The 24,174-nt window shown below is 41.0% G+C and overlaps 2 protein-coding genes across 3 annotated transcripts in view; one reads left to right on the forward strand and one right to left on the reverse strand.

Moving 5' to 3' along the window:
- Positions 1–1,744: 1,744 nt before the first annotated feature.
- Positions 1,745–4,810, reverse strand: LOC124042729 (cilia- and flagella-associated protein 20). Of its 2 annotated transcripts, none has more exons than XM_046360832.1 (6): positions 4,476–4,810; positions 3,878–3,957; positions 3,665–3,776; positions 2,722–2,910; positions 2,147–2,257; positions 1,745–1,893 (listed from the first exon to the last, which is right to left on the reverse strand). In XM_046360832.1, the coding sequence occupies exons 1-6, from the start codon at positions 4,557–4,559 to the stop codon at positions 1,888–1,890; spliced, it is 582 nt and encodes a 193-aa protein (XP_046216788.1). In that variant the 5' UTR covers positions 4,560–4,810; the 3' UTR covers positions 1,745–1,887. The 2 variants fall into 2 exon arrangements, with proteins under 2 accessions (XP_046216788.1, XP_046216789.1); XM_046360833.1 differs by having other exon boundaries at positions 1,745–1,890; positions 4,476–4,777.
- Positions 4,811–5,407: 597 nt separating this feature from the next.
- The window catches only part of trpn1 (transient receptor potential cation channel, subfamily N, member 1), a 54,696-nt gene continuing 35,929 nt past the window's right edge, over positions 5,408–24,174 (forward strand). Inside the window, exons 1-18 of the mRNA XM_046360834.1 lie at positions 5,408–5,728; positions 6,157–6,258; positions 10,849–10,944; positions 12,261–12,374; positions 12,776–12,880; positions 15,722–15,820; positions 16,036–16,137; positions 16,435–16,536; positions 18,472–18,570; positions 18,818–19,018; positions 19,195–19,296; positions 19,529–19,627; positions 21,258–21,386; positions 21,717–21,845; positions 22,255–22,371; positions 22,567–22,665; positions 23,030–23,230; positions 23,615–23,713. Of these exons, the coding sequence (XP_046216790.1) occupies positions 5,591–5,728; positions 6,157–6,258; positions 10,849–10,944; positions 12,261–12,374; positions 12,776–12,880; positions 15,722–15,820; positions 16,036–16,137; positions 16,435–16,536; positions 18,472–18,570; positions 18,818–19,018; positions 19,195–19,296; positions 19,529–19,627; positions 21,258–21,386; positions 21,717–21,845; positions 22,255–22,371; positions 22,567–22,665; positions 23,030–23,230; positions 23,615–23,713 (2,133 nt within the window). The 5' untranslated portion in view covers positions 5,408–5,590. The remainder of the gene's footprint in view (positions 5,729–6,156; positions 6,259–10,848; positions 10,945–12,260; positions 12,375–12,775; positions 12,881–15,721; positions 15,821–16,035; positions 16,138–16,434; positions 16,537–18,471; positions 18,571–18,817; positions 19,019–19,194; positions 19,297–19,528; positions 19,628–21,257; positions 21,387–21,716; positions 21,846–22,254; positions 22,372–22,566; positions 22,666–23,029; positions 23,231–23,614; positions 23,714–24,174) is intronic.

Below are 24,174 nucleotides of genomic sequence, written 5' to 3' on the forward strand. Positions count from 1 at the left end.
CACATATGCTGAGCACTTGTTGGCTGCTTTTTCTTCTCTCCGGTCCAACTCATCCCAAACTCTCAATTGGGTTGAGGTCAGGTGATTGTGGAGGCCAGGTCATCTTATGAAGCACTCCATTCTCCTTGGTCAAATAGCCCTTACACAGCCTGGAGGTGTGTTAGGTCATTATCCTGTTGAAAAACAAATGATAGTCCCACTAAGCGCAAATCAGATGGGATGGTATATCGCTGCAGACTGCTGTGGTAGCAATGCTGGTTAAGTGTGCCTTGAATTCTAAATCAGACTGTCACCAGCAAAGCACCATCACCTCCATGCTTCACGGTGGGAACCACACTTGCGGAGACCATCCGTTCACCCACTCTGCTTCTCACAAAGACACAGCGGATGGAACTAAAGTCCAAATTTGAGATTTCCAACGGTCTGTCCGTTGCTTGTGTTTCTTGGCCCAAGCAAGCCTCTTCTTACTGGTGTGGTTTCTTTAACTTTTAATCATGCACACCTGTTAATTGAAATGCATTCCAGGTGACTACCTCATGAAGCTGGTTGAGAGAATGCCAAGTGTGCAAAGCTGTCAAGGCACTTTGAAGAATCTCATAACATAATTCAAATATAGTAACACTTTTTGGGTTACTACGTTATTCCATAGTTTTGATGTCTTCACCATTATTCAACCATGTAGAACATAGTATAAATAAAAACCCTGAAATGAGTAGGTATCCAAACTTTTGACTGGTACTGTACACCTATCGATATGTTTGTCATGCCTTTGAGTATTAAGTTGTGTATTTCATGTGGCTGCAGTAATAACCAGTCAAGTGTTTGGGTGAATTATACCTTTTATCTGTTTGCACAAAAATGCATGGTGTTTTCCAAGAAATTAGTGCTCTTTGAATGTATCTGCTAAAGACACATGGTCCTCAATAAGTTGGGTGTTTTATTTGCCAATATTGACATCCCATTAAAAATAAATGGTGATCCAAACAGTAAACACAGTATGCATTTATATTTGCACTTCAATTTACCTTTGTCACTCATATACTTAAACCGTCATCTAGTTTAGCCCACTCAACCCTTCATGGTTTCAATGACATGCTTTTCTTCAGCAAATATCCTACTCATGCCCGACATCTCTACACGAGCCACAAACCAAATCGAGCCTGTATTTCACTTGTTTTACTTAAGTGCTTAGTATTTTTATTCCAGCTTCTATTGTGTGTTGTAGGAAATATATTGCCTGACTTGTTTTTTGTACATGTTATTTTCATTCAGGACAGTTGTAAGAAATAATGCTTCCATCCTCACATTCCGTCTTAACTTAGCATGATTTTAATTTACAATTTCAACCCAAGTGTGTTTGATGGGCAGGTAATAGGTATTTTTAAACAAACAATTTGTGACATTTTGCTAAATATTGTAATTCAACTTCAGATCTGTAATCTATTAAGTCCCATCTAGCGTGACAGATTGGCTAAGTTGGTGAGGGCCGGTTGCTTTCCATGCGGCTCCTATCACTTGGGAGACTGTTCCAGAACATGGCATGTTTTGTTATGTTTCTTTCATGTTCTCTGTGCTAGGAGTTTTGTAACATTAGATACAGTACAACTGCTGTCACTGCACAAGTTAAATAAAATCCTGCCTGTGGAACTGGAACCTGACTGTTGTCTTGTATGTAATAACCATGAGCTTACACTGACCAGTGCTTGTTAATGATACATTTGTTGCACAATCATTGAGGGTTTACTCAGAATTACAAAATGTTTATTGTGCAGAGAAAACAATCACATGGTTCCAAAATACTTCAAAGCAAAAACATTAAAACAAATGTAGACTATCTGCAAATAAAATTCACATCTGGAATGGGGGAGGAGAATCGATTCAGCTGCCTTACTGCTGCAAAGAAACATGTCGATTAGCTACAAGAACTGCAACAGATATTGTACTTTGACTGATCTTGCTCATTCTTTGAGATGAATACGAGACAGTGTTTGCATTCCAACTGGCACCCTATATAAGTGCACTACTTTGCTCTATGGGCCTTGGTCAAAATTAGTGCACTATAAAAGGAATAGGGCGCCATTAGGGAGAAACCCAGTCTGAGCTGTAGTCCTACATGACAACTGGCATGGACATTATTTGTACTCACCTTTGCTTTGTTCTGTACGGGTAGATAAAGTTTGAACTCTGCAGGGAGCTCATCTTCCGAGTACAGTCTGTCAGAGAAGTACACTCTCCGTATGCGGCAGTTTGCATGGATCTGGAACAAAAACACAGGCAAGGTATTGCAATATCTAATCTTGTTCAGAACATACCCTTACTAATATTTTAAAGCATGGGGGAGAGAACTCAAAATACATTAAAATGACTAACACCAAATAGAAACATTGTAGAAATGATAATGGACCTACAATTCTACCATTTGACTATCAAGCTCATTAACAATCACCAAAATCTGTTTGACACCCCATTTTTAAAGTGTATTACAGTAACAATGAGTTCAGTATCTTATTATTCCTCCACACACATTTGATGTAAGAGCTAGCCTGGTCCCAGATCTGTGTGTGCCGTCTCGCCAACTCCTATGGTCACCAAACTTGCCATGGCAATGACCATAAGAGTCGGCAAGGCAGCACGAAGATCTGGGACCAGACTAGGTAAAAGATCCGTATATTGCATCTTGGACCATGACCCTACCCTGGTCCATGAGCCTTTCTGACTGACCTGTACGCGGAGTGTCTCAATGTAGTTGGTGCCGTAGGCCCGCCGTGTGAAGTCAGACAGATTAAACTGGATCTGGTTCCAGCCGTCGTCCAGCCTCATAGGCATGGTACAGATGAAGGGCTTCACCCGAGTGGTGCTCTGGTAGTTACTGGCCCGGAACCGCCGCCTCACATTCTTGTCATCCAGCACCTGGGATTGTATTAAAACTTTCAGGTTTCAAACAATTAAGTATATGTTTTCAAAATGCATACTGCCTCCAGCTCCTTGCAAAGTGGTGTGTGACGCACTGATGAAGCCTGCCTTCCATTGCCGTTTGATGCTGCATTCAAAACAACTGGGAGCTCAGAATGGGAAAAATAGTTTTAAACAGTCATCTAACTCGGAATTACAACTCAGGAACTTGGGCCTAGAGCACTTCCGACCTGAAGATCACAGACATCATTATTTGAACTCGTATTTTCCAGAGTTCCCAGTTGTCTTGAAAGCACCACAAGATGCTTCAGCAGTAGCTCTTGCAATATCTGACATATTTTCCACTCAAAGGTGCTACACTTGTAGGCTGTAAGCATGTGATAAATAAGATACATACAAATATACTGTACACACCGGCCAATCTAATTCCACAAAATTATGCAAATTATTCTATAAACTGATAAACATGACCAGTCAAATGTATTTATATCGACTCTTATTTACATCAATGAATAAGCTAAAAAATGATTATTTTGCAATGGGATTTTTTCTTATTCTCCTGGACAATTGACCAGCAGCAAATTTTATTTATCGCTTTTCAACAAAAAATAGCATCGGACAAAAGCAGTCTATTTACCGGCTAACGGAAACTTACGAGGACTTGATTAAAATAATTATAATACAGTAAAGCACAGCTTTCATGATTGTACAGATGCAATGGCTCTGATTGTTGACTTGGATGATAACCTACCTGGACTTCAAAGGTGAAATACTTCTTCAAATTCTTAATGATCATAACTAAGAATGGGAGTTTGATGCCAAGTGTCTTCTTTGGGTCTGCCGGACAAGTGATGTAGGTTGTGCTGTTGAATTTAAGGACACATGGTTGGATGTAGTTGACTGAAGAAGAGATGCACAAACAGCAGACCTGCCAAAACGGGCTATGAAGATGGAACAAGCTTACCTGACATTTGTTCCCTCCACTTCAAGCACCAGCGACTGAATGTCGTTGTCTGTAATCCGCTTTATGTGGCCGTTCCTGACCTGTAACAGCACAAGCAACCGTTTGTAATGGGTTAGCTAGCTTGTACTAGCTAATGTTACTACTTTTAAGAAATGCGTGTGAGTATTAAAATTTGAACCCAGGAAGAAATTACTTAAATGTAAATGTATAAGGGAAGCTGGAGAACTAATGGATATCTAACCAAGCTAATAAACAAACGTGAGTTAGCTTGCTAGCTAAGCCTTGATTAAGACAGTACAATGACAATACTGTAACATCGCTGTCAAATTTGAGCTAACACAATATGCCCTAGTGCTAGCTAAACACAGGGCAGTTTGAGGAACACAAAACCAGCTAACGTTAGCAAACTAGCTTCTAGGTTTCTATTGCCATTGTCATGAGTAAGCTGGTTAGTTAGATGGCTAACGTTAGTTGCTTGCTCCCTGGAACTTAGCACCATACCAAGCCCTGCTCTTTAGCTACCTAGCTAGCAAGCCGATGTCAAACATGCTAGTTAGCAAGCTAATTTATGCGTAGGCTTGTGTAAATCGCTGCTTACCTTTTTATCCCATATCTGAAGAGGTTTGCTCCCAATGCTATACAAGATAGATAGGAATCCACTTTGAAAGGTGTTTTTAAACATTTGCGCGTTTATAACACCGTCTCATCCACATCTGTTGTTACTTGTAACGTTACTTTAGTTTACTTGATTGATCTTTTGTCTCAACTTCAAGTTCCGTGTGGCACAAAATAATGGTCATTAGTTCCTCCTAGCCAAACGACAAAAAAGAAAAGCGTCTTATATGAAAAAGAAACGTCAGAAACCCCTAAATGTTACTGGTAATAAAGTATGCCGTCCAGCCCCACAATGCCCTTGATCGCTGTCTCCCTTCTGCTATTTTTGAGTTGCTATGAAACGCAACGCGTTTCACGTAGGACTTAATTGTTGACGCATATCAGTTACCATGGTAACACAAAGCTTTGGCGTGGATAGCTGACGATGATCTGCAACATTGTAACATTATAATATAGCTCAATGACTGTAAGTAACATCATGCCAATTTCTACAAAGATTATTGCAACATTGTAACACTGTGTCACCCCCCCCAAAAAAAATATTGCTAACCTCTGAATAAACAATGCTTATTGTGTTTTTTATTAGCCATGAAATAAAACAAATTATATATTCTTCTAATCACAGATGAAGGCTCAGTATGTGTTCTACAAACACAAACACACACAGACAGACACAGGATGATGAGGAACAGTAAACTACCAAAATGAGTTTACTAAAGCGCGTAGGCCTATCAGAGCTCTATGGTCATTATCATCATGTTTAGCCTACAAAATAGATGGAAAAGTGGGGGTCTTGGCTAGTCTACAGACGAATCCAAGGTAACAAGAGTACAAAGGCGGAGTTATAAAAGTTTAACTAGTGGTGGATAGGGGCGGTGGATTTTCCCATGTTGGAGTTAACGGAATGCTGGTTATTCTACCTCATACAACGACGGGGAAACTTGAAGCACCAATTCTACAATCAGAATGCTACTTTCGAATTACACCTGCCACGAGGACATAGCTTTTAGCCACGCGCAATAAGAAATAACTATATTCTCATTAGATGTACTAGTGTAAATTGTGCATTTTAAAAACGAATGGTAGCCTATGTAAAATATGTCTGAGACATCTTCAGTCAACTCTGGGTCCAGCCAGCGACTCTTGCAGCTGTCTCTGAAGGGTGAATGGATTGCGCTCGAGCAGACAATCAAAGGGTTGGACAAGGGAGACCCAGAACTAACCGTGATCGATGAGGTAAAATGGTTGTGGTTGTTTTTTAATCTAAACTGTTTTTTTTTACCGGTTTATTATCATGATGTGCATTAGTATGATATGTAATGCAGGGTGGGACTTCAGTAAAGTCAATGAATACATCAAATTAGCTTAATGTTAATCAAATATATTTGGGCTATTAATATATATATATATATATATATATATATATATATATATACATTTATAGCCTACACATATTTGTGGGCTATAACAAAAAGGTATGATTATTCGTATCTTAAAACCAGCATCATTTTCCAACATAATGTTTTGGGGGAAATAATATATGCAACATTTTTATTTCAAGCATATCAAATAATGTATTACAATTATAAAATGTTGGTGGATAGCTATTTGATACTATTGAGTCAGCTAATAAGATAGATATGGTTGATTCTTCTCTCTTCCAGGAGTCTGGCTTGAGTCTCCTGATGATTGCAGTGAGGGAGAACCGCCTGTCTGCAGTAGACAGACTACTGGAGTTAGGAGGCAGCCCTAGTGAAAGGACAAAGGTAAGACATTACTCAAACTGGAAAGTGTTAATGAGGATGAGGATGATGATGATGGACTGATCCAAGAGCAGCAGTCGGATTGTTTCCGTCGATGATGCACTGATCCAAGGGCAGCAATCCGACTGCTGTATGCATATACCGTAACACCTTGATAAACTCAAGTCTACAAAGTCTATTTTCAGGCTACATATTAAGAAACAACTATGGAAGTATGCACCACAATTCTCATTCTAACTGGACACGAGTGTAGTGCAGAGGACTTGTGGGTAATAGGGGTAGATCATAGGAATAGAATTGGTGGTATTGCTATTAGAACTCTATCTGTGGGGTAGATCAGGGTTGCTTCTGAGGTAAATGTTGTTGGCAGAGGAGTGGGCGTACTGGCGGCACTGACCTTTACAGTAGAGACACTCACTAGGCATCTCTTCTGGGTCCTATTCTATTGCGTTTATGACCCAGCTGGGCACAGCGAGTCACAATCAAAACAACACAATGATGAGAATGACAAAACAATCAGTCGGTGTGCTGTATCTCCTCATGAATAGCCAAACTTTTGGAAAATTACATTTTTTCACACATTTTATTTTCGTGGTGGAACAGGGATAGTAGGAACCTCCAGAATGTGTGATATAATATCTGAAGCCTCCCTTATTAAATGGATAACGCACGCTGCCATAAAGTGGTGACATAACTAGACAGACTAATCATTTCAGTAGGTGTTTTTCTCCCCATGTTCACTATAAAATAAATGATGTCACATGTGTACAGCAGCTGTGATAGGCAGTAAAAATCTATGAAATCTTGAGCATTGAAGCAGATTGAGAAAAGCAGTTGAATATCTAAAAAATACTGTAGGCCTACTGAAAGTGGGAATTGTTCCTTTATTGAGTGAAACATTTTAAAGCTTGTTTAGGAAAGTAGACTGCCCTTCCCACAGCGTCCAAATACAATACTGCTTTATGTGGCAATATTAACTCTTTGGAATTGGGATGATGTGGGCTACACACTTTTGTTGTTTATCTAAAGCTTTTATTTTAAGCATCCTGTTGACTTCATCCCATAGATAGAATTGTTTTTTCTGCTGATTACTTAGCCTGATTACAGATTTGTCTGCTGTCTTGTCCACTCCTATGGTAAACAACATAGACAGATTTGGGATCAGGCAGAGTAATCAGCAGAAAAACACTTTTTTTATTGTGGGATAAAGTATACATGATGATTTTTATCAGGTTGTTGTTGTTTTTTTAAGAGCATTTTGTTCATCCTGTCTTGCCAACTCCTATGGTAAACAGCATAGACAGATCTGGGATCAGGCTGAGTAATCAGCATAAAAACACATTCATTCTTGTGGGATAAAGTAAACAAACATGATGCTTTTATTAGGTTATTAGTTTTTTTTAAAGAGCATTTTGTTTATCCTCTTGCCGACTCCTGTGGTAAATAGCACAGACAGATCTGGGATCAGGCTAAGACTGACGAGGTCTAACAAATTCACCCCTCAATAAACTTAGTCAATCAGGACCTGCAAGTGTTTCATTGTTGGCCATTCATCGTGTTTAGCCTGATTGCAGACTTCAGGGTTACTCATTTGCTATGCCAGGCTGCCAGAGGCAGTAGCCATGACTTTAACCAGCCATAAGAGATAATCAAAGGCTCTTTTATAGACCTTTGCTGCCCAGATGGCTGACCGAGCAAGAAATAATTAGCTGTAGCTTACCATAGGGAAAAATCGGAAATTATGAATCATTATAAAGGTTTACTGTATGCATCATAGTCTCCATTATAAAATCCCGGGCATGTTTCTATTTAGTATGAGCTCAAGTGTTGAATTTTCCGATAAATTTGCTCCCGGGTTTAGTTCAGTTCATTTCATATTTTCATTTGATGTGTTATAGTTTATGACTGTAGTCTATTGTTGCTGTTCTGCCCTAATGTTTCCACTTCAGCTCAAACCTACAATCTATGGAAACCCTTACTGACTTATGAGTTATGGGGGAATTTAATGATGTGCAAATGCAATCTCTCCACTCCATGCACAAAACCCCCAGAAGTCTGGATTTAAGCCTGTAGCAATTTATTTTCATTGTATCTAGTGAAGCCACTTAAAACATTTATCATTGGTAGATATATTGGTAGACATATTGGTAGATATATTGGTAGACATATTGGTAGACATATTGGTAGATATAGTGATAGATATATTGGTAGATATATTGGTAGACATATTGGTAGATATATTGGTAGACATATTGGTAGACATATTGGTAGATATATTGGTAGATATATTGGTAGATATAGTGATAGACATATTGGTAGATATAGTGATAGATATATTGATAGATATATTGGTAGACATATTCTGCAATTGGAATGCAATACATTACTATCATTTACCCATCTTGACATCTTGACCAGAGCACCATGCTATCTTAATTTGAACAGTTTCCCACAGCAGGAAAATAATCCTGCAGGAACAGGAAATGTGAATTATTCATTATAATTCATTGACATTTTTGTAGGGGTTGATACATTTTTAGATATGATAAATCAATTCTGACTTTTTAAACTGGAAATTACAAACTTTAGAAACATTTTTTAATCCTTGAATACACTACACTTTGCATTACCTGCTGCTCTCTGTGACAACAGAGTGATCAAATTAAGATAGTACATCTGTAAGCAGAGACTTAATAAATGGTTTGTCCTAGTCGGTCCAGTAAACACTGTGTGTGCTGAGACATTAATCCCTTGTCCCTTGCAGTAGTGTGTGCAGATGTGCACAGCCCACAGCCCTGTCTGGAACGATTTAGAGCCGTTTGTCTGAGGCCAGAGAGCCAGAGAGCCAGAGAGCCAGAGAGCCAGAGAGCTAGAGAGCCAGAGCTGAGAACGTCTGATCTGAGAGGGTTTCTCTCTGGGTTTGGCAGTCTCATCCCGTTGGGGTGGCAGAATGTAACGTCTGACCATGCCAACGTGTGTGTGTGTGTGTGTGTGTGTGTGTGTGTGTGTGTGTGTGTGTGTGTGTGTGTGTGTGTGTGTGTGTGTGTGTGTGTGTGTGTGTGTGTGTGTGTGTGTGTGTGTGTGTGTGTGTGTGTGTGTGTGTGTGTGTGTGTGTGTGTGTGTGTGTGTGTGTGTGTGTGAACATGCCAGCGTGTTCCCGCGCTGCGGTGCTTCTGGAATACTGTGTAGCCAATGGATGAGGAGGAAGCCAGAGCGGTTATTAGCAGAGAGAGAGAGAGAGAGAGAGAGAGAGAGAGAGACGGACTACTTGTGTCAGTCAGAATACGTAGACTCTGGAGAGCAGGAATGTGAGGTTACAGACTCTTTAATGAGAGAAGGGCTGTCCCACAGTTCACTTTTTACAGTCTCTGTGTCACTTCCTAAAATCCTAGTTTTTATCCTGTCATTTTCTGGCCATTATTTTTGTCAGTTCAAAGATAGTTCTTATTAATTATTGAGTCTTTCTGTCCTTTATATAGAACATTTAGCTTCTCACCGTTGCACTGGTGTGTAACAAAGAATTGACTCTATATGAATTATGGCACTGGGAGAAAATCAGTCATGCTGTCCATTTACTCCACACTGTTTGACAAGTTGTGTGTTTCCAAACATACTTTAATACTTTACTAAGCTTGCTACAATATGTCTTTTTTTATGTGGAGCCAAGCAGTATTTTTACTGGGTCTCTTCAGTTAGAGTGAGAATGTATTTTGTAGATCATCATACATACACTCTTAGAAGAAAAGGGGCCATCTAGAACCGAAAAGGGTTCTTTGGTTGTCCCCATTGGAGAACCCTTTGAAGAACCCCTTTTGGTTCCGGGTAAAACCCTTTTGGGTTCCATGTAGAACCCTTTGCACAGAGGATTTACATGGAACCAAAAAGAGTTCTACCTAGAACCAAAAAGGGTTCTACCTAGAACCAAAAAGGGTTCTACCTGGAACCAAAAAGGGTTATCCTATGGGGACAGCTGCAGGACCCTTTTGGAACCTTTTTTTTTGTAAGAGTGTACACATAGCTAGCTTTCACACTGCTTCTCCTCTCCTTATTTTTGTTGGCATTGCCTCTTTGGAGTCCTTTCCAACTATGTAATTGTTGTACCCCAACAGAGCACTTCCATTTCAGATTTGGACAGAAGTCAAAAATGTGATAAGAAAAAAAAATGATGGGTGGCTTGTGAAATATCTCATGGCCGGGTTGCAGACTGTCCTAAGGATTTTCTCTGTGGTGTGCCTCAATGTGAGGTTACAGACATTATACATTACTCCACAAAGCAGCATGGGTAAAAAATGCTTCCCTCGTAGAAAAACTGTAATCCCAGACTGATGGATTGGTGGCTGCAACCACATCTGCACTCGTTTGAGCAACTCTGAATCACATTATAGACTGATCATCATACTTCAATCATACATTAAGTCAGACTGCACAATGGAAGGATAATATTTACTGAGACCTGGCAGAATCTTAAATGCAGTGCAATTTGTAAATTAGGGTGGTGTGTGTGTGCACAGTCTGAGCTAATCATCAATCTGCAATAATGATATTATGTTCGGCCAGAATTGACTATGTAGTCTCTCTGTTTGTGTCCTATAGGATGGCAGGACTGCATTGCATGTAGCTGCAGCACACTCCAAGGAAGACATTGTGAAGCTCCTGGCCAGAAAGGCAGATCCTGACTCACTAGGAGGGGTAGGTTGTCTCTAGCCCCAGTGTAAGCCTCTTTGTATTCTTTATTCTATATTCTATATTGAATATATTTTATTTTATTCTATTCTATTCCTTTCTCCATCTCACCCTTCTACCTTTACCTCCAAACCTATTCCCCAGACGTTGTGCTGAGGACAGCCCAGGGAGGATAGCATTCCTAAACAGGCCTGTGGTTTGGCTTATTTGGCCCTTTTCTCTCCTCAGTGGTAACTGAAAACTGCTATTATTTGTGTGAGTTTTGGCCGAGCTTACCTGTTATGACATCCAGAGTCTGTGTGACGGACAGGAACCACTATGGGCTTAGAGGACACAAATGACAGCCTGGTACCTTCAATAGGATCAAACTGTCTAGTGGGGTTTTGATGACTAATCTATCAGGTGGTTTCTTATAGCAATGTCTGCCCATGCAAACATCTGCAGGCATTCATATTTTCTGTTAAGCAGAGGCCCAGCTCAGCCAACACTATAGAGCATGAAAAGATGATTTTACATAATGTGATCTACTTGTGAATTATTTGGCTAAGAGAGAGTAAGAGAGATAGAGAGGGAGAGAGAAAGTGAGTGTGAGAGAGTGAGAGGGAGCGAGAGAGAGAGAGAGAGAGTGAGAGAGAGAAAGGGAGAGAGTGGGAGAAAGTGAGGGAGAGAGAGAAAAAGAAAGAAAGAGAGAAATGTGCTTGTGGTAATCTCCAGAGGAAGAAAATAGCCATGGTTGTTATTGGCTCATCGTGCAGACCCATGTTCCCAAGGGTGCTGACAATCCTGGACTCTCTAAGGAAACTAGTGGCGGGAAAAGTGCCGTCAAAATAATCAGCTGTTTCCCATACAGACAAGAATACAGAAACTGTGAACCGAACCGATAAATAATTAATCAAGTGGACAAAATGTGTTGGACTTAGAAGTATCTTTGACATGGATTTTGGTTACATCACCAAAACATATTCCTAACCATATCGCAGGTTGACGTTTATTGTCATGCGTCTTGCCTTGGAGGCAGACCTGAGCAAATTCCACTAGATGGGGTAGTTGCAAAGTCAAACTTGGCTATATTGTAAAAAGTCATGAAAACAAAAATGGGCTTTTTTGTCTTAATTTAAGGTTAGGGTTAAGCATTATGGTTAGCAGTGTGGTTAAGGTTAGGGTTAAGGTTAGGGTTAGGTTTAAAATCTGATTTTATGACTTTGTGTCTGTGCTAGCTAGTGACCACTCTGTAGTGCTCCCTCCAGAACAAGATCCTTGACAAAAAAACGCTAACCTGCAACCATATCCCTCATTCTGTCCTCGTTTCTTCATTATACCAGCCCAAGGACCAGCTGCCACTCCACTTTGCTGCCTCCCGAGCCACCCCATCCCTCGGTACCATCCAGACACTGCTCAAATTCTCCAGCAAAGAGGCCCGGCTCGTACCAGACAAGGTAGGGTATCTGCCACATGATACCGCAGCGGGACGCACTCTTCTTCTCCCTCTCATCCATCACTTCTCACCTCATCCGCCAATCAAATGTATTACTGTGTGGTCTCGAATGACTGGAATAACCGACTGTGCTGTATATATAAGCTAAGCACAGGCTGTGTGTCCCAAGTGGCACTCTATTCCCTATATAGGGCACTACTTTTGACCAGAGCCCTATGGGCCCTGCCTATGGACCATGGTCAAAAGCAGTGTGCTATATAGGGAATAGGGTGCCATTTCAGATGCACCCACTGACTTTCACAGTATATTATCTTTACCCTGAGGAGATTTTCTGGCTCTTGACTGCGCTGGGTTGCAGCTCACAGACAGTCATTGTTTCCATCTCTTTGTGTCTGTGTCCAGGATGGCTGCATTCCACTGCTCTTAGCCGTCGAAGCCGGGAATGTTGGAATCGTTAGGGAGCTCCTTGGAACTCTATCTGAGCCTCAGCTTAGGGCTCAGAAAACAGTAAGAGCCAACTAAGGTGTCTGGGGTTACATGGTTTCATTTAGGAATAAGAACTATACTGTATATATAGCATTCATAATAATAGCTACCTAATGTTTATTGACACATTATTGACACATGTTTATTGACACATTACATTAAAGGGTAAGGTTTTAAAATGGATAGGATATCTGTGTAGGAAAAATTAATAGACAGTTACATAATCAAAATTAATTTGATATTAGGTTAAGCATTGGCCCAATATAAGCTTTGGCCCAAAATGTACAACTTATCGTGTAATTTACAACCAATCAAAGTACAGAAGTGCGTTGGGTGCACCCAAGAAACTATAACACTATGTCACATAACACCAGTCTAGTATGTATAACACTATGTCACATTACACCAGTCTAGTATGTATAACACTATGTCACATAACACCAGTCTAGTATGTATAACACTATGTCACATTACACCAGTCTAGTATGTATAACACTATGTCACATTACACCAGTCTAGTAGGTATAACACTATGTCACATAACACCAGTCTAGTATGTATAACACTATGTCACATTACACCAGTCTAGTATGTATAACATTATGTCACATAACACCAGTCTAGTATGTATAACAGTATGTCACATAACACCAGTCTAGTATGTATAACATTATGTCACATAACACCAGTCTAGTATGTATAACACTATGTCACATAACACCAGTCTAGTATGTATAACACTATGTCACATAACACCAGTCTAGTATGTATAACACTATGTCACATAACACCAGTCTAGTATGTATAACACTATGTCACATAACACCAGTCTAGTATGTATAACATTATGTCACATTACACCAGTCTAGTATGTATAACACTATGTCACATAACACCAGTCTAGTATGTATAACATTATGTCACATTACACCAGTCTAGTATGTATAACACTATGTCACATAACACCAGTCTAGTATGTATAACATTATGTCACATTACACCAGTCTAGTATGTATAACACTATGTCACATAACACCAGTCTAGTATGTATAACACTATGTCACATTACACCAGTCTAGTATGTATTACATTATGTCACATTACACCAGTCTAGTATGTATAACACTATGTCACATTACACCAGTCTAGTATGTATTACATTATGTCACATAACACCAGTCTAGCATGTATAACACTATGTCACATTACACCAGTCTAGTATGTATTCCATTATGTCACATAACACCAGTCTAGTATGTATTACATTATGTCACATAACACCAGTCTAGTATGTATAACATTATGTCACATAACACCAGTCTAGTATGTATAACATTATGTCACATAACACCAGTCTAGTATGTATTACATTATGTCAAATGACACCAGTCTAGTATGTATAACACTATGTCACATAACACCAGTCTAGTATGTATAACACTATGTCACATTACACCAGTCTAGTATGTATTACATTATGTCACATTACACCAGTCTAGTATGTATAACACTATGTCACATTACACCAGTCTAGTATGTATTACATTATGTCACATAACACCAGTCTAGCATGTATAACACTATGTCACATTACACCAGTCTAGTATGTATTACATTATGTCACATAACACCAGTCTAGTATGTATTACATTATGTCACATAACACCAGTCTAGTATGTATAACATTATGTCACATAACACCAGTCTAGTATGTATAACATTATGTCACATAACACCAGTCTAGTATGTATTACATTATGTCAAATGACACCAGTCTAGTATGTATAACACTATGTCACATAACACCAGTCTAGTATGTATAACATTATGTCACATTACACCAGTCTAGTATGTATAACATTATGTCACATAACACCAGTCTAGTATGTATAACATTATGTCACATTACACCAGTCTAGTATGTATAACACTATGTCACATAACACCAGTCTAGTATGTATAACATTATGTCACATAACACCAGTCTAGTATGTATAACATTATGTCACATAACACCAGTCTAGTATGTATAACATTATGTCACATAACACCAGTCTAGTATGTATAACAGTATGTCACATAACACCAGTCTAGTATGTATAACATTATGTCAAATGACACCAGTCTTTTGATTCCCTCCCTCCCTTCATGCTCTAATGGCACTATTAAAGTACTCTCTGTGACATATTAAACCATGACTTAGTAATACAGCCCAAAGTAGAAACATGTTTCCAATTGTGGCTAGCCCTGTAAGTCATGGTGAAAATGGGATAATAGGTTAACCGAGCACTTACAGAAAAAGAGCCCAGTTTTAAAGGAAAATCTGTGCAAATCTCCCAAACCACTTTATCGGGGTGTTTAATATGTTTTTAGTGTTTTTCAGTTTTTTATCATTTCTTGTTTGGTTGATTTACTGACCTGTGTGTCTTCTGAGGATTGTGTTCTGGGCTCCACCTCCAGGGGTTTACAGGCTTGGTCTGGCCTTTCTATTTACAAGTGGTGTTTATGACACAACTCACAATGATTGTAATGTAATTATGTTCACTATTAAAATCGATTCCTTTACACGTTACATATGGCAGCAACCTGATGGCCTGGGAGAGAGGGAACATTGTGAAAGAGTATGTCTGGCTGACCATTTCTCTTCGAAACTGAGGATATAGTTGCGATTTTGTCCACATCGATAGGTAGCCTGGTCCCAGAACTCTTTGTGCTGTATTGCCAACTCCTATATTCTTTGCCATGACAACAACTGTAGAAGTTGGCAATACAGCACAAAGAGATCTGGGACCAGGCTACTTTGTAGAAACATAGCAACAAAGTGAGTCTGTGCAACATGATGTGTTTGATACTGTACTTCAGGTTAGTGGAGATGCAGCTCTCCATGTCTGCTGCCGAAAGACGGACCTGGAGATGGCCAAAGTCCTCATTGAGAACGGGGCCAATGTAGACATCCAAAATGTGAGTAGGCAGTGTATTAGTTTCTCCTTGCAAACAGGGAGACAAGACTGTCACAGGCATGAGTAATCAAACTTAATATACTGTTCTCTGCATTGCATTCTGTTCTGGTAAACCTTCATAGACAAGACATTATTATGGAGACAGTAAAAACATCTAGCACAGCTTTTGGGTGTGGTTATTGTAGAGTTGTACATCTGTTGTTTCCTGTCTGACAGGAGGAAGGACAGACTCCTCTCCACATAGCTGCCTGGGAGGGAGATGTGCTGCTGCTGAAACTGTTCTACCAGAGCAAGGCCAACCCTAATGTCACTGACAAGGTGGGTTGGAAGGACGGAAGCCCAACAATATTATACAAAAAAAAAACTATCTTCTAAATCCCATTGTTTCAGCCATATTTTAGGCCAAGTTTTTTCAGGACAATGTTTAGGCCTAGTCCTAATCAAAAGCATGCTCAATGGAGATTTTCCATTGAAAGTGCCTCTTAATCCAAGACCAGGGTTCAACTGTGTCTGGGAAACTGGCCCAATTATGTATTGTATTGTAGTCCACCAGTGAGTTTCAATAGTTTTTTTGCCATGTGCACCTTACCACATTATCTGACCTCTAACCTCCAGATGGACAGGTCACCTCTGCACATCGCTGCAGAGCGTGGCCACACCAACGTGGTGGAGGTCCTCACAGAGAAGTTCAAGTCCAACGTGTTGGCCAGAACTAAGGTAGGTTACCACCACTACATCTTAACAAGCCATATGTGTAGTTACAGTATAGGACTATGATCTCATATGGAACCATGATTAAGATAATAAAGTATGTGAGTCCTGTGGCGGTTGTTAGATATACATTATATCTGTGTTTGGTTGGTACTATAGTTACTGTGATGGTGTCTGGTTATATAAGCTGTAGTAGTCATTACTTACTGTGATGGTGTCTGGCTATAGAAGCTGTAGTAGTCATTAGTTACTGTGATGGTGTCTGGCTATAGAAGCTGTAGTAGTCATTACTTACTGTGATGGTGTCTGGCTATAGAAGCTGTAGTAGTCATTACTTACTGTGATGGTGTCTGGCTATAGAAGCTGTAGTAGTCACTAGTTACTGTGATGGTGTCTGGCTATAGAAGCTGTAGTAGTCATTAGTTACTGTAATGGTGTCTGGCTATAGAAGCTGTAGTAGTCATTAGTTACTGTGATGGTGTCTGGCTATAGAAGCTATAGTAGTCATTAGTTACTGTGATGGTGCCTGGCTATAGAAGCTGTAGTAGTCATTAGTTACTGTAATGGTGTCTGGCTATAGAAGCTGTAGTAGTCATTAGTTACTGTGATGGTGCCTGGCTATAGAAGCTGTAGTAGTCATTAGTTACTGTAATGGTGTCTGGCTATAGAAGCTGTAGTAGTCATTAGTTACTGTGATGGTGCCTGGCTATAGAAGCTGTAGTAGTCATTAGTTACTGTGATGGTGTCTGGCTATAGAAGCTGTAGTAGTCATTAGTTACTGTGATGGTGTCTGGCTATAGAAGCTGTAGTAGTCATTAGTTACTGTGATGGTGTCTGGCTATAGAAGCTGTAGTAGACATTACTTACTGTGATGGTGTCTGGCTATAGAAGCTGTAGTAGTCATTACTTACTGTGATGGTGTCTGGCTATAGAAGCTGTAGTAATCATTAGTTACTGTGATGGTGTCTGGCTATAGAAGCTGTAGTAGTCATTACTTACTGTGATGGTGCCTGGCTATAGAAGCTGTAGTAGTCATTAGTTACTGTGATGGTGTCTGGCTATAGAAGCTGTAGTAGTCATTAATTACTGTGATGGTGTCTGGCTATAGAAGCTGTAGTAGTCATTAGTTACTGTGATGGTGTCTGGCTATAGAAGCTGTAGTAGTCATTAGTTACTGTGATGGTGTCTGGCTATAGAAGCTGTAGTAGTCATTAGTTACTGTGATGGTGTCTGGCTATAGAAGCTGTAGTAGTCACTAGTTACTGTGATGGTGTCTGGCTATAGAAGCTGTAGTAGTCACTAGTTACTGTGATGGTGTCTGGCTATAGAAGCTGTAGTAGTCACTAGTTACTGTGATGGTGTCTGGCTATAGAAGCTGTAGTAGTCACTAGTTACTGTGATGGTTTCTGGCTATAGAAGCTGTAGTAGTCACTAGTTACTGTGATGGTTTCTGGCTATAGAAGCTGTAGTAGTCACTAGTTACTGTGATGGTTTCTGGCTATAGAAGCTGTAGTAGTCATTACTTACTGTGATGGTGTCTGGCTATAGAAGCTGTAGTAGTCACTAGTTACTGTGATGGTTTCTGGCTATAGAAGCTGTAGTAGTCATTACTTACTGTGATGGTGTCTGGCTATAGAAGCTGTAGTAGTCACTAGTTACTGTGATGGTTTCTGGCTATAGAAGCTGTAGTAGTCACTAGTTACTGTGATGGTTTCTGGCTATAGAAGCTGTAGTAGTCACTAGTTACTGTGATGGTTTCTGGCTATAGAAGCTGTAGTAGTCATTAGCATGAATAATGTAAAAGTCAAGAGTTAGAAATCTCAACCAGTTGATCCTCAAATGATAAAAATAGCACATTTGCTTCCGTCTCTTTGTATGACCTTCTAAAACCAGTGTGCAGTCTTCCAGAGACTGTATATAAATTACAGTGTCTTCTCTTAGGATGGCAGCACCCTGATGCATGTAGCCTCCCAGTGTGGACACCCAGAGACCGCCCTGACCTTCCTGAAGAAAGGGGTCCCACTGCACATGCCCAATAAGGTACAGGAAGTCCAGGTGTCCAATTGGCACTTTTTTAAAAGTAGCATAAATCACTGGCCTAAAATTGTATTTGAATATCACATCTTCAAATGCACTGCATTGTACAGATACTGAATGAGAATAGCCAGATATTTAGAATACATCATTATGTATATATGATCGTTTCTTACTATGTTATTTAATGTATCCTATCAAATGAACCCTACCTATAATTGATGTATCATACTCTGGCATCACACCTCCACAGTCAGGTGCAATGTGTCTCCATGCTGCAGCCAAGCAAGGTCACACGGCTGTAGTGAAGTCTCTTCTCCTGAAGGGGGCACACGTGGACACCACCACTAAAGACGGCTTGACGGGCCTACACATTGCTGTACAGAACTGCAAGCCCCTCGTGGTGCAGATGCTACTGGGCTTTGGGGCTCAGGTCCAACTCAATGGAGGCAAGGTGAGACATACACCTATGTCCTAGAAACATACACAATTCAACATTTGTTCATTTGTGCTATATATTTGACAATGGTCTGGAAAGTAATATGGGTTTTGTACCATAGTAACTGCTATTGTTGGCATGTGCTGCTAACCTCTACCGTCCATTTGTCCTCCCTCTGCCCCTGCATGAAGGCCCAGGAGACCCCGCTGCACATCGCTGCCAGAGTGAAGGAGGGGGAAAAGGTGGCTGAGATGCTGCTGAAGAGCGGGGCTGATGTCAACGCAGAGCAGGAGGTTAGAGCTCCCCCTTCACTGTGGCCAGAGATGAGTGGGTTTATCAGATCAGAGGGCTCATCTGAATCTGAAGGCAAGGCTATTCGATTGTGTTCCACATAAACTTCCAGCTTCTCTCTCTCTCTCTCTCTCTCTCTCTCTCTCTCTCTCTCTCTCTCTCTCTCTCTCTCTCTCTCTCTCTCTCTCTCTCTCTCTCTCTCTCTCTCTCTCTCTCTCTCTCTCTCTCTGTCAGAATGGGGAGACGGCAATGCATGTTGCTGCTCGCCACGGTGGACTGCGGATGATGAGAGCCCTGAAAGAGGAGGGAGGAGACCTCACCTGGATATCTAAGGTCAAGTAGAAACACTTTTCTCTGTCTAACCAGTGTAACAATGGCACATTGAGTCTATTTCCCACTTTCAGTAGTCTAAAACACTTCCTTTTTGTGGTCATGTATGTGTTTTTTCATGTGGTTGTACTGTATGTGCAGTGGCTTCGGAAAGTATTCAGACCCCTTTACCTTTTCCACATATTGTTATGTTTTAGCCTTATTCTTAAATTGATTCAATCCCCCCAAAATCCTCATCAATCTACACACAATACCCCATAATGACAAAGAGAAAACAGTTTTTTTTTGCAAATATAAAACAGAAATACCTTATTTACATAATTATACAGACCCTGCTATGAGACTCGAAATTGAGCTCAGGTACATCCTGTTTCCATTGATCATCCTTAAGATGTTTCCACAACGATTGGTGTCCACCTGTGGTAAATTACATTGATTGGACAGGATTTGGAAAGGCACACACATGTCTATATAAGGTCCCACAGTTGACAGTGCATGTCAGAGCAAATACCAAGCCATGAGGTCAAAGGAATTGTCAGTAGAGCTCTGAGACAGGATTGTGTTTCTTAAATGTAAGAAATGTGGAACCACCAAGACTCTTCCTAGAGCTGACCACCCCACCAAACTGAGCAATCAGGGGAGAAGTGCCTTGGTCAGAGAGGTGACCAAGAACCCGATGGTCACTCTGACAGAGCTCCATAGTTCCTCTGTGGAGATGGGAGAAACTTCCAGAAGGACAACCATCTCTGCAGCACTCCACCAATCAGGCCTTTATGGTAGGGTGGCCAGACGGAAGCCACTTCTCAGTAAAAGGCACATGACAGCCCACCTGGAGTTTTCCAAAAGTCACCTAAAGACCCTCAGACCATGAGAAACAAGATTCTCTGGTCTGATGAAACCAAGATCGAACTCTTTGGCCATGTTTGCCAAGCACCACGTCTGGAAGAAACCTGGCACCATCCCTACGGTGAAGCATGGTGGGGGCAGCATCATACTGTGGGGATGTTTTTCAGAGGCAAGGACTAGTCAGGATCGAGGCAAAGATGAACGGAGCAAAGTACAGAGAGATCCTTGATTAAAACCTGCTCCAGAGCACTCAGGACCTCAGACTGGGGCGAAGGTTCACCTTCCAACAGGAAGACAACGCAGGAGTGGCTTCAGGACAAGTCTCTGAATGTCCTTGAGTGGCCCAGCCAGAGCCCGGACTTGAACCCGATCGAACATCTCTGGAGAGACCTGAAAATAGCTGTGCAGCAATGCTGCCCATCCAACCTGACAGAGCTTGAGAGAATCTACAGAGAAGAATGGGAGAAACTCCCCAAATACAGGTGTGCCAAGCTTGTAGCGTCATACCCAAGAAGACTCAATGCTGTAATTGCTGCCAAAGATGCTTCAACAAAGTACTGAGTAAAGGGTCTGAATACTTATGTAAATGTGATATTTCAATTTTTTTTATGGAGTATTTTATGTAGATTGGATGAGGGGGAAAAAACTATTTAATCCATTTTAGAATAAGGCTGTAACGTAACAAAATGTTAAAAGTCAAGGGGTCTGAATACTTTCCGAAGGCACCGTATGTGCATGCATGCATGTGTGTGTGTGTTGAAATATGTGTGTGTTTCTGTATTCATAGGCTGGAGAGAACCCTCTCCATGTCGCTGTGCGCCACTGTCACGCCCATGTGGTGGAGGATATTCTCACCTATCTGACCAGTGAGAGAAGCCGTGAGGAAGCTCAGTGCTGTGTGAGCCAGGGGAACAGAGTGAGAATAAGACTCATGATAATAATCAACATTTATGCCATTTCACAGACAAGAGACTTATAGTCATGCGTGCATAAATTTTCATATGGGTGGTTCCAGTGGGATTTTTTTTAAAGCGCCGTGCTCTACCGACTGAGCCACACAGGACCAGATGATGGGATAGAGGTTCTATTATAGAAATATTACTGTCATCATTGTTCTATTATAGAAATGTTTTTCCATTTTGCATTTTCCATTTCCATTTCACATGCAATTTGGCCAACTCCTCTTTGTATGTTACTTTATTTCTTGATTTTGATGTAGCATTATTCTATTGTTGTGTGACTGCAGAAAGGGGAGACATCGTTGCACTTGGCTGCTGAGCTGCAGAAGGAGAGCGTCCACAGAGAAGGAGAAGACGTACACATTATCAAGATTCTGATGGAATATGACGCAGACATCACTGCCGCAACCAAAGAGGTATGGCACAAGGAACAGTCTGATATCATGATTTGTATCTTTGCATTTGTGGGTCAACAATAGCTATAGCATTTGATGAATTTGTCTACAAACACCCTATGCATTGTGCCGATAGTGTTAAACAACTTGGTGGGAATTGTAACATGGATCATGTTATGGAGGATCGCTACAATACAATCCCAAAAAATGTCAAGTTTTCAAGATTATACTTTCAGTATAGAAGTTGATGTGTTTTGAGTGAATGACTCCTTTAAGCAATGCTGTACACTACAGCAGATGGGGGGGTACAGTACAACACGTTCTGTTTGGTAGCTGAATAGTAGTTAGATGTTCTGGTGTTATGTTATTGAGGTGTACAGGTACATCTGTGTCTCATTCTGTTTCTCCCTGCTCTCGGCTGGTCCTGTAGTCCTGTGAGACTCCCTTTCACTACTGTGCCAGAGTGGGCAACACTGACGTTCTCCAGGAGATGCTCAACAGTGTTCCCTCCAGTCGCCTGCAGATGGCAGTCAACAAGCACTCCAAGGTACTGATAGAATGTTACTTGGGTGTTACTGGAGAGTTTCTCATAATATTTAAATATTGGTTTACTGCTGTAAAATAACTGGTACTGCTGTTAAATGGGTAGTTTGTGGGTGAGTATAATTCCGAAGTGGCATGAACTGCCTTTTGGTTATGCGTTATTGTTTACTGAGAGGGCACTCTCTGTGGGCCCATACAGAACGGCTGGTCCCCGTTGTTATTGGCTTCTGAGAGAGGTCACACAGAGGTTGTTAGAATCCTGCTTCAGAACCACGCCAGGGTGGACGTCTTTGATGAGGTGAGGGCCCTGGAATGTTTCAGACTTTTCCATTGGCTAATTCAGTATACTGTACCACAACGTAACTCTGTCTCTTAAACTCTGCCACGGCCTGCTGAGCTGTAAAACATTCATTTTGCTGAGTCACTGCAATGTGGTCATCATGACTCAAGCAGGATAAAAGCCAAAGAAGATATGACATCGTCATGGCTGTGCTGCGTGCCCTAATGAACAAAACCCTGATGTATCCTACAGGACGCCGACCCAAATCTCCACTTACAAAACCAAAACTAGCGTTTGTTATGGGACACGTTTACATAGTCCCTCCCTGTTTCGGTTTCTTCCGTTTGGAGCCTAATGAACACAACTCTGATGTATCCTACAGGACGGCAAGGCAGCTCTCCACTTGGCAGCAGAGCGGGGCCACGAGGACATTTCTGACATTCTGCTGTCCCATAAAGCCTTTGTGAACGCCAAGACCAAGCTGGGCCTCACTCCACTACACCTGGGGGCCCAGAACGGCTCTGCCAGCCTGGTCAGACAACTGGTGGAGACACACCTGGCCAGCATCGACGCTCTCTCCCTGGTCAGTGAGCTGAGCAATGACCCCTCAACTATGGAGGTCTTGAGAACATGTCCCTAGTCATAGGAAATAAAAGAGTACATTTGGTTATTATTGGGGCAGATGTCATATATATTCTCGTAGGCATCTGTGTGTAACCTTGTTTAACCTGATCTCACAAGCTCACATTCTGTTCTATTATATTGAAGTGAAACATAACGAGCGTTGTGGTCAGTCGAGTTTCACAAGGCTAATCTGTGTGCTCAGGGGAAGTAAAGTTATTATCGAACACCTAGCAAAGTCTCTTGCCATATCTTTCTCTTTCTTAAGGAACACTTTTATTTGTCCACTCCTGACCCATAAAGAGAAATAAGGTGTTCTGAACCTCTGTGTATGTTTGACCCCCAGACGAAGCAGACTCCTCTCCACCTCGCTGCCATCAGTGGACAGCTGGATGTGTGCAGCAGCCTGCTGCATCTCAGAGCAGACATCACTGCCACAGACATAGTGAGTCTGTTTCTCTGTCTGACACTGCCTTTGTCTGTGTGTGGCTGTCTGTGTCTATTTAAATCTTGTCTGCGCTAAATAGACAAATTAAAATGTAAATATTGCCTGAAGGAAATTTCTCTGTAGTCGTAACTTCGACAATCTAATTTTACAAAAGTCCTGGTCTAATTTCTTTGTTATTTTACCTGTGCCTTTCCTATCTATCAGCATGGCCAGATTCCCCCCTGGTTGCATTTAACTATCATTCATTCATCTATCCTAACAGACGCACCTATCCAGAGCAATTTGGGTGCCTTACTCAAGGGCACATCGACAGATTTGCCACATAGTCAGCTCTGGGATTTGAACCAGCAACTTTTCAGTTATTGGCCCAACACGCTTAACCACTAGGCTACCGGCCGCCTATCCCCCCATCCAAAACACCCATTCATTGGTTAATTCAGTTAGTCATCCGTCCATCC

This window comes from Oncorhynchus gorbuscha, linkage group LG09 (assembly GCF_021184085.1).
Source record: "Oncorhynchus gorbuscha isolate QuinsamMale2020 ecotype Even-year linkage group LG09, OgorEven_v1.0, whole genome shotgun sequence".
In the NCBI taxonomy this organism is placed as follows: domain Eukaryota; kingdom Metazoa; phylum Chordata; class Actinopteri; order Salmoniformes; family Salmonidae; genus Oncorhynchus; species Oncorhynchus gorbuscha.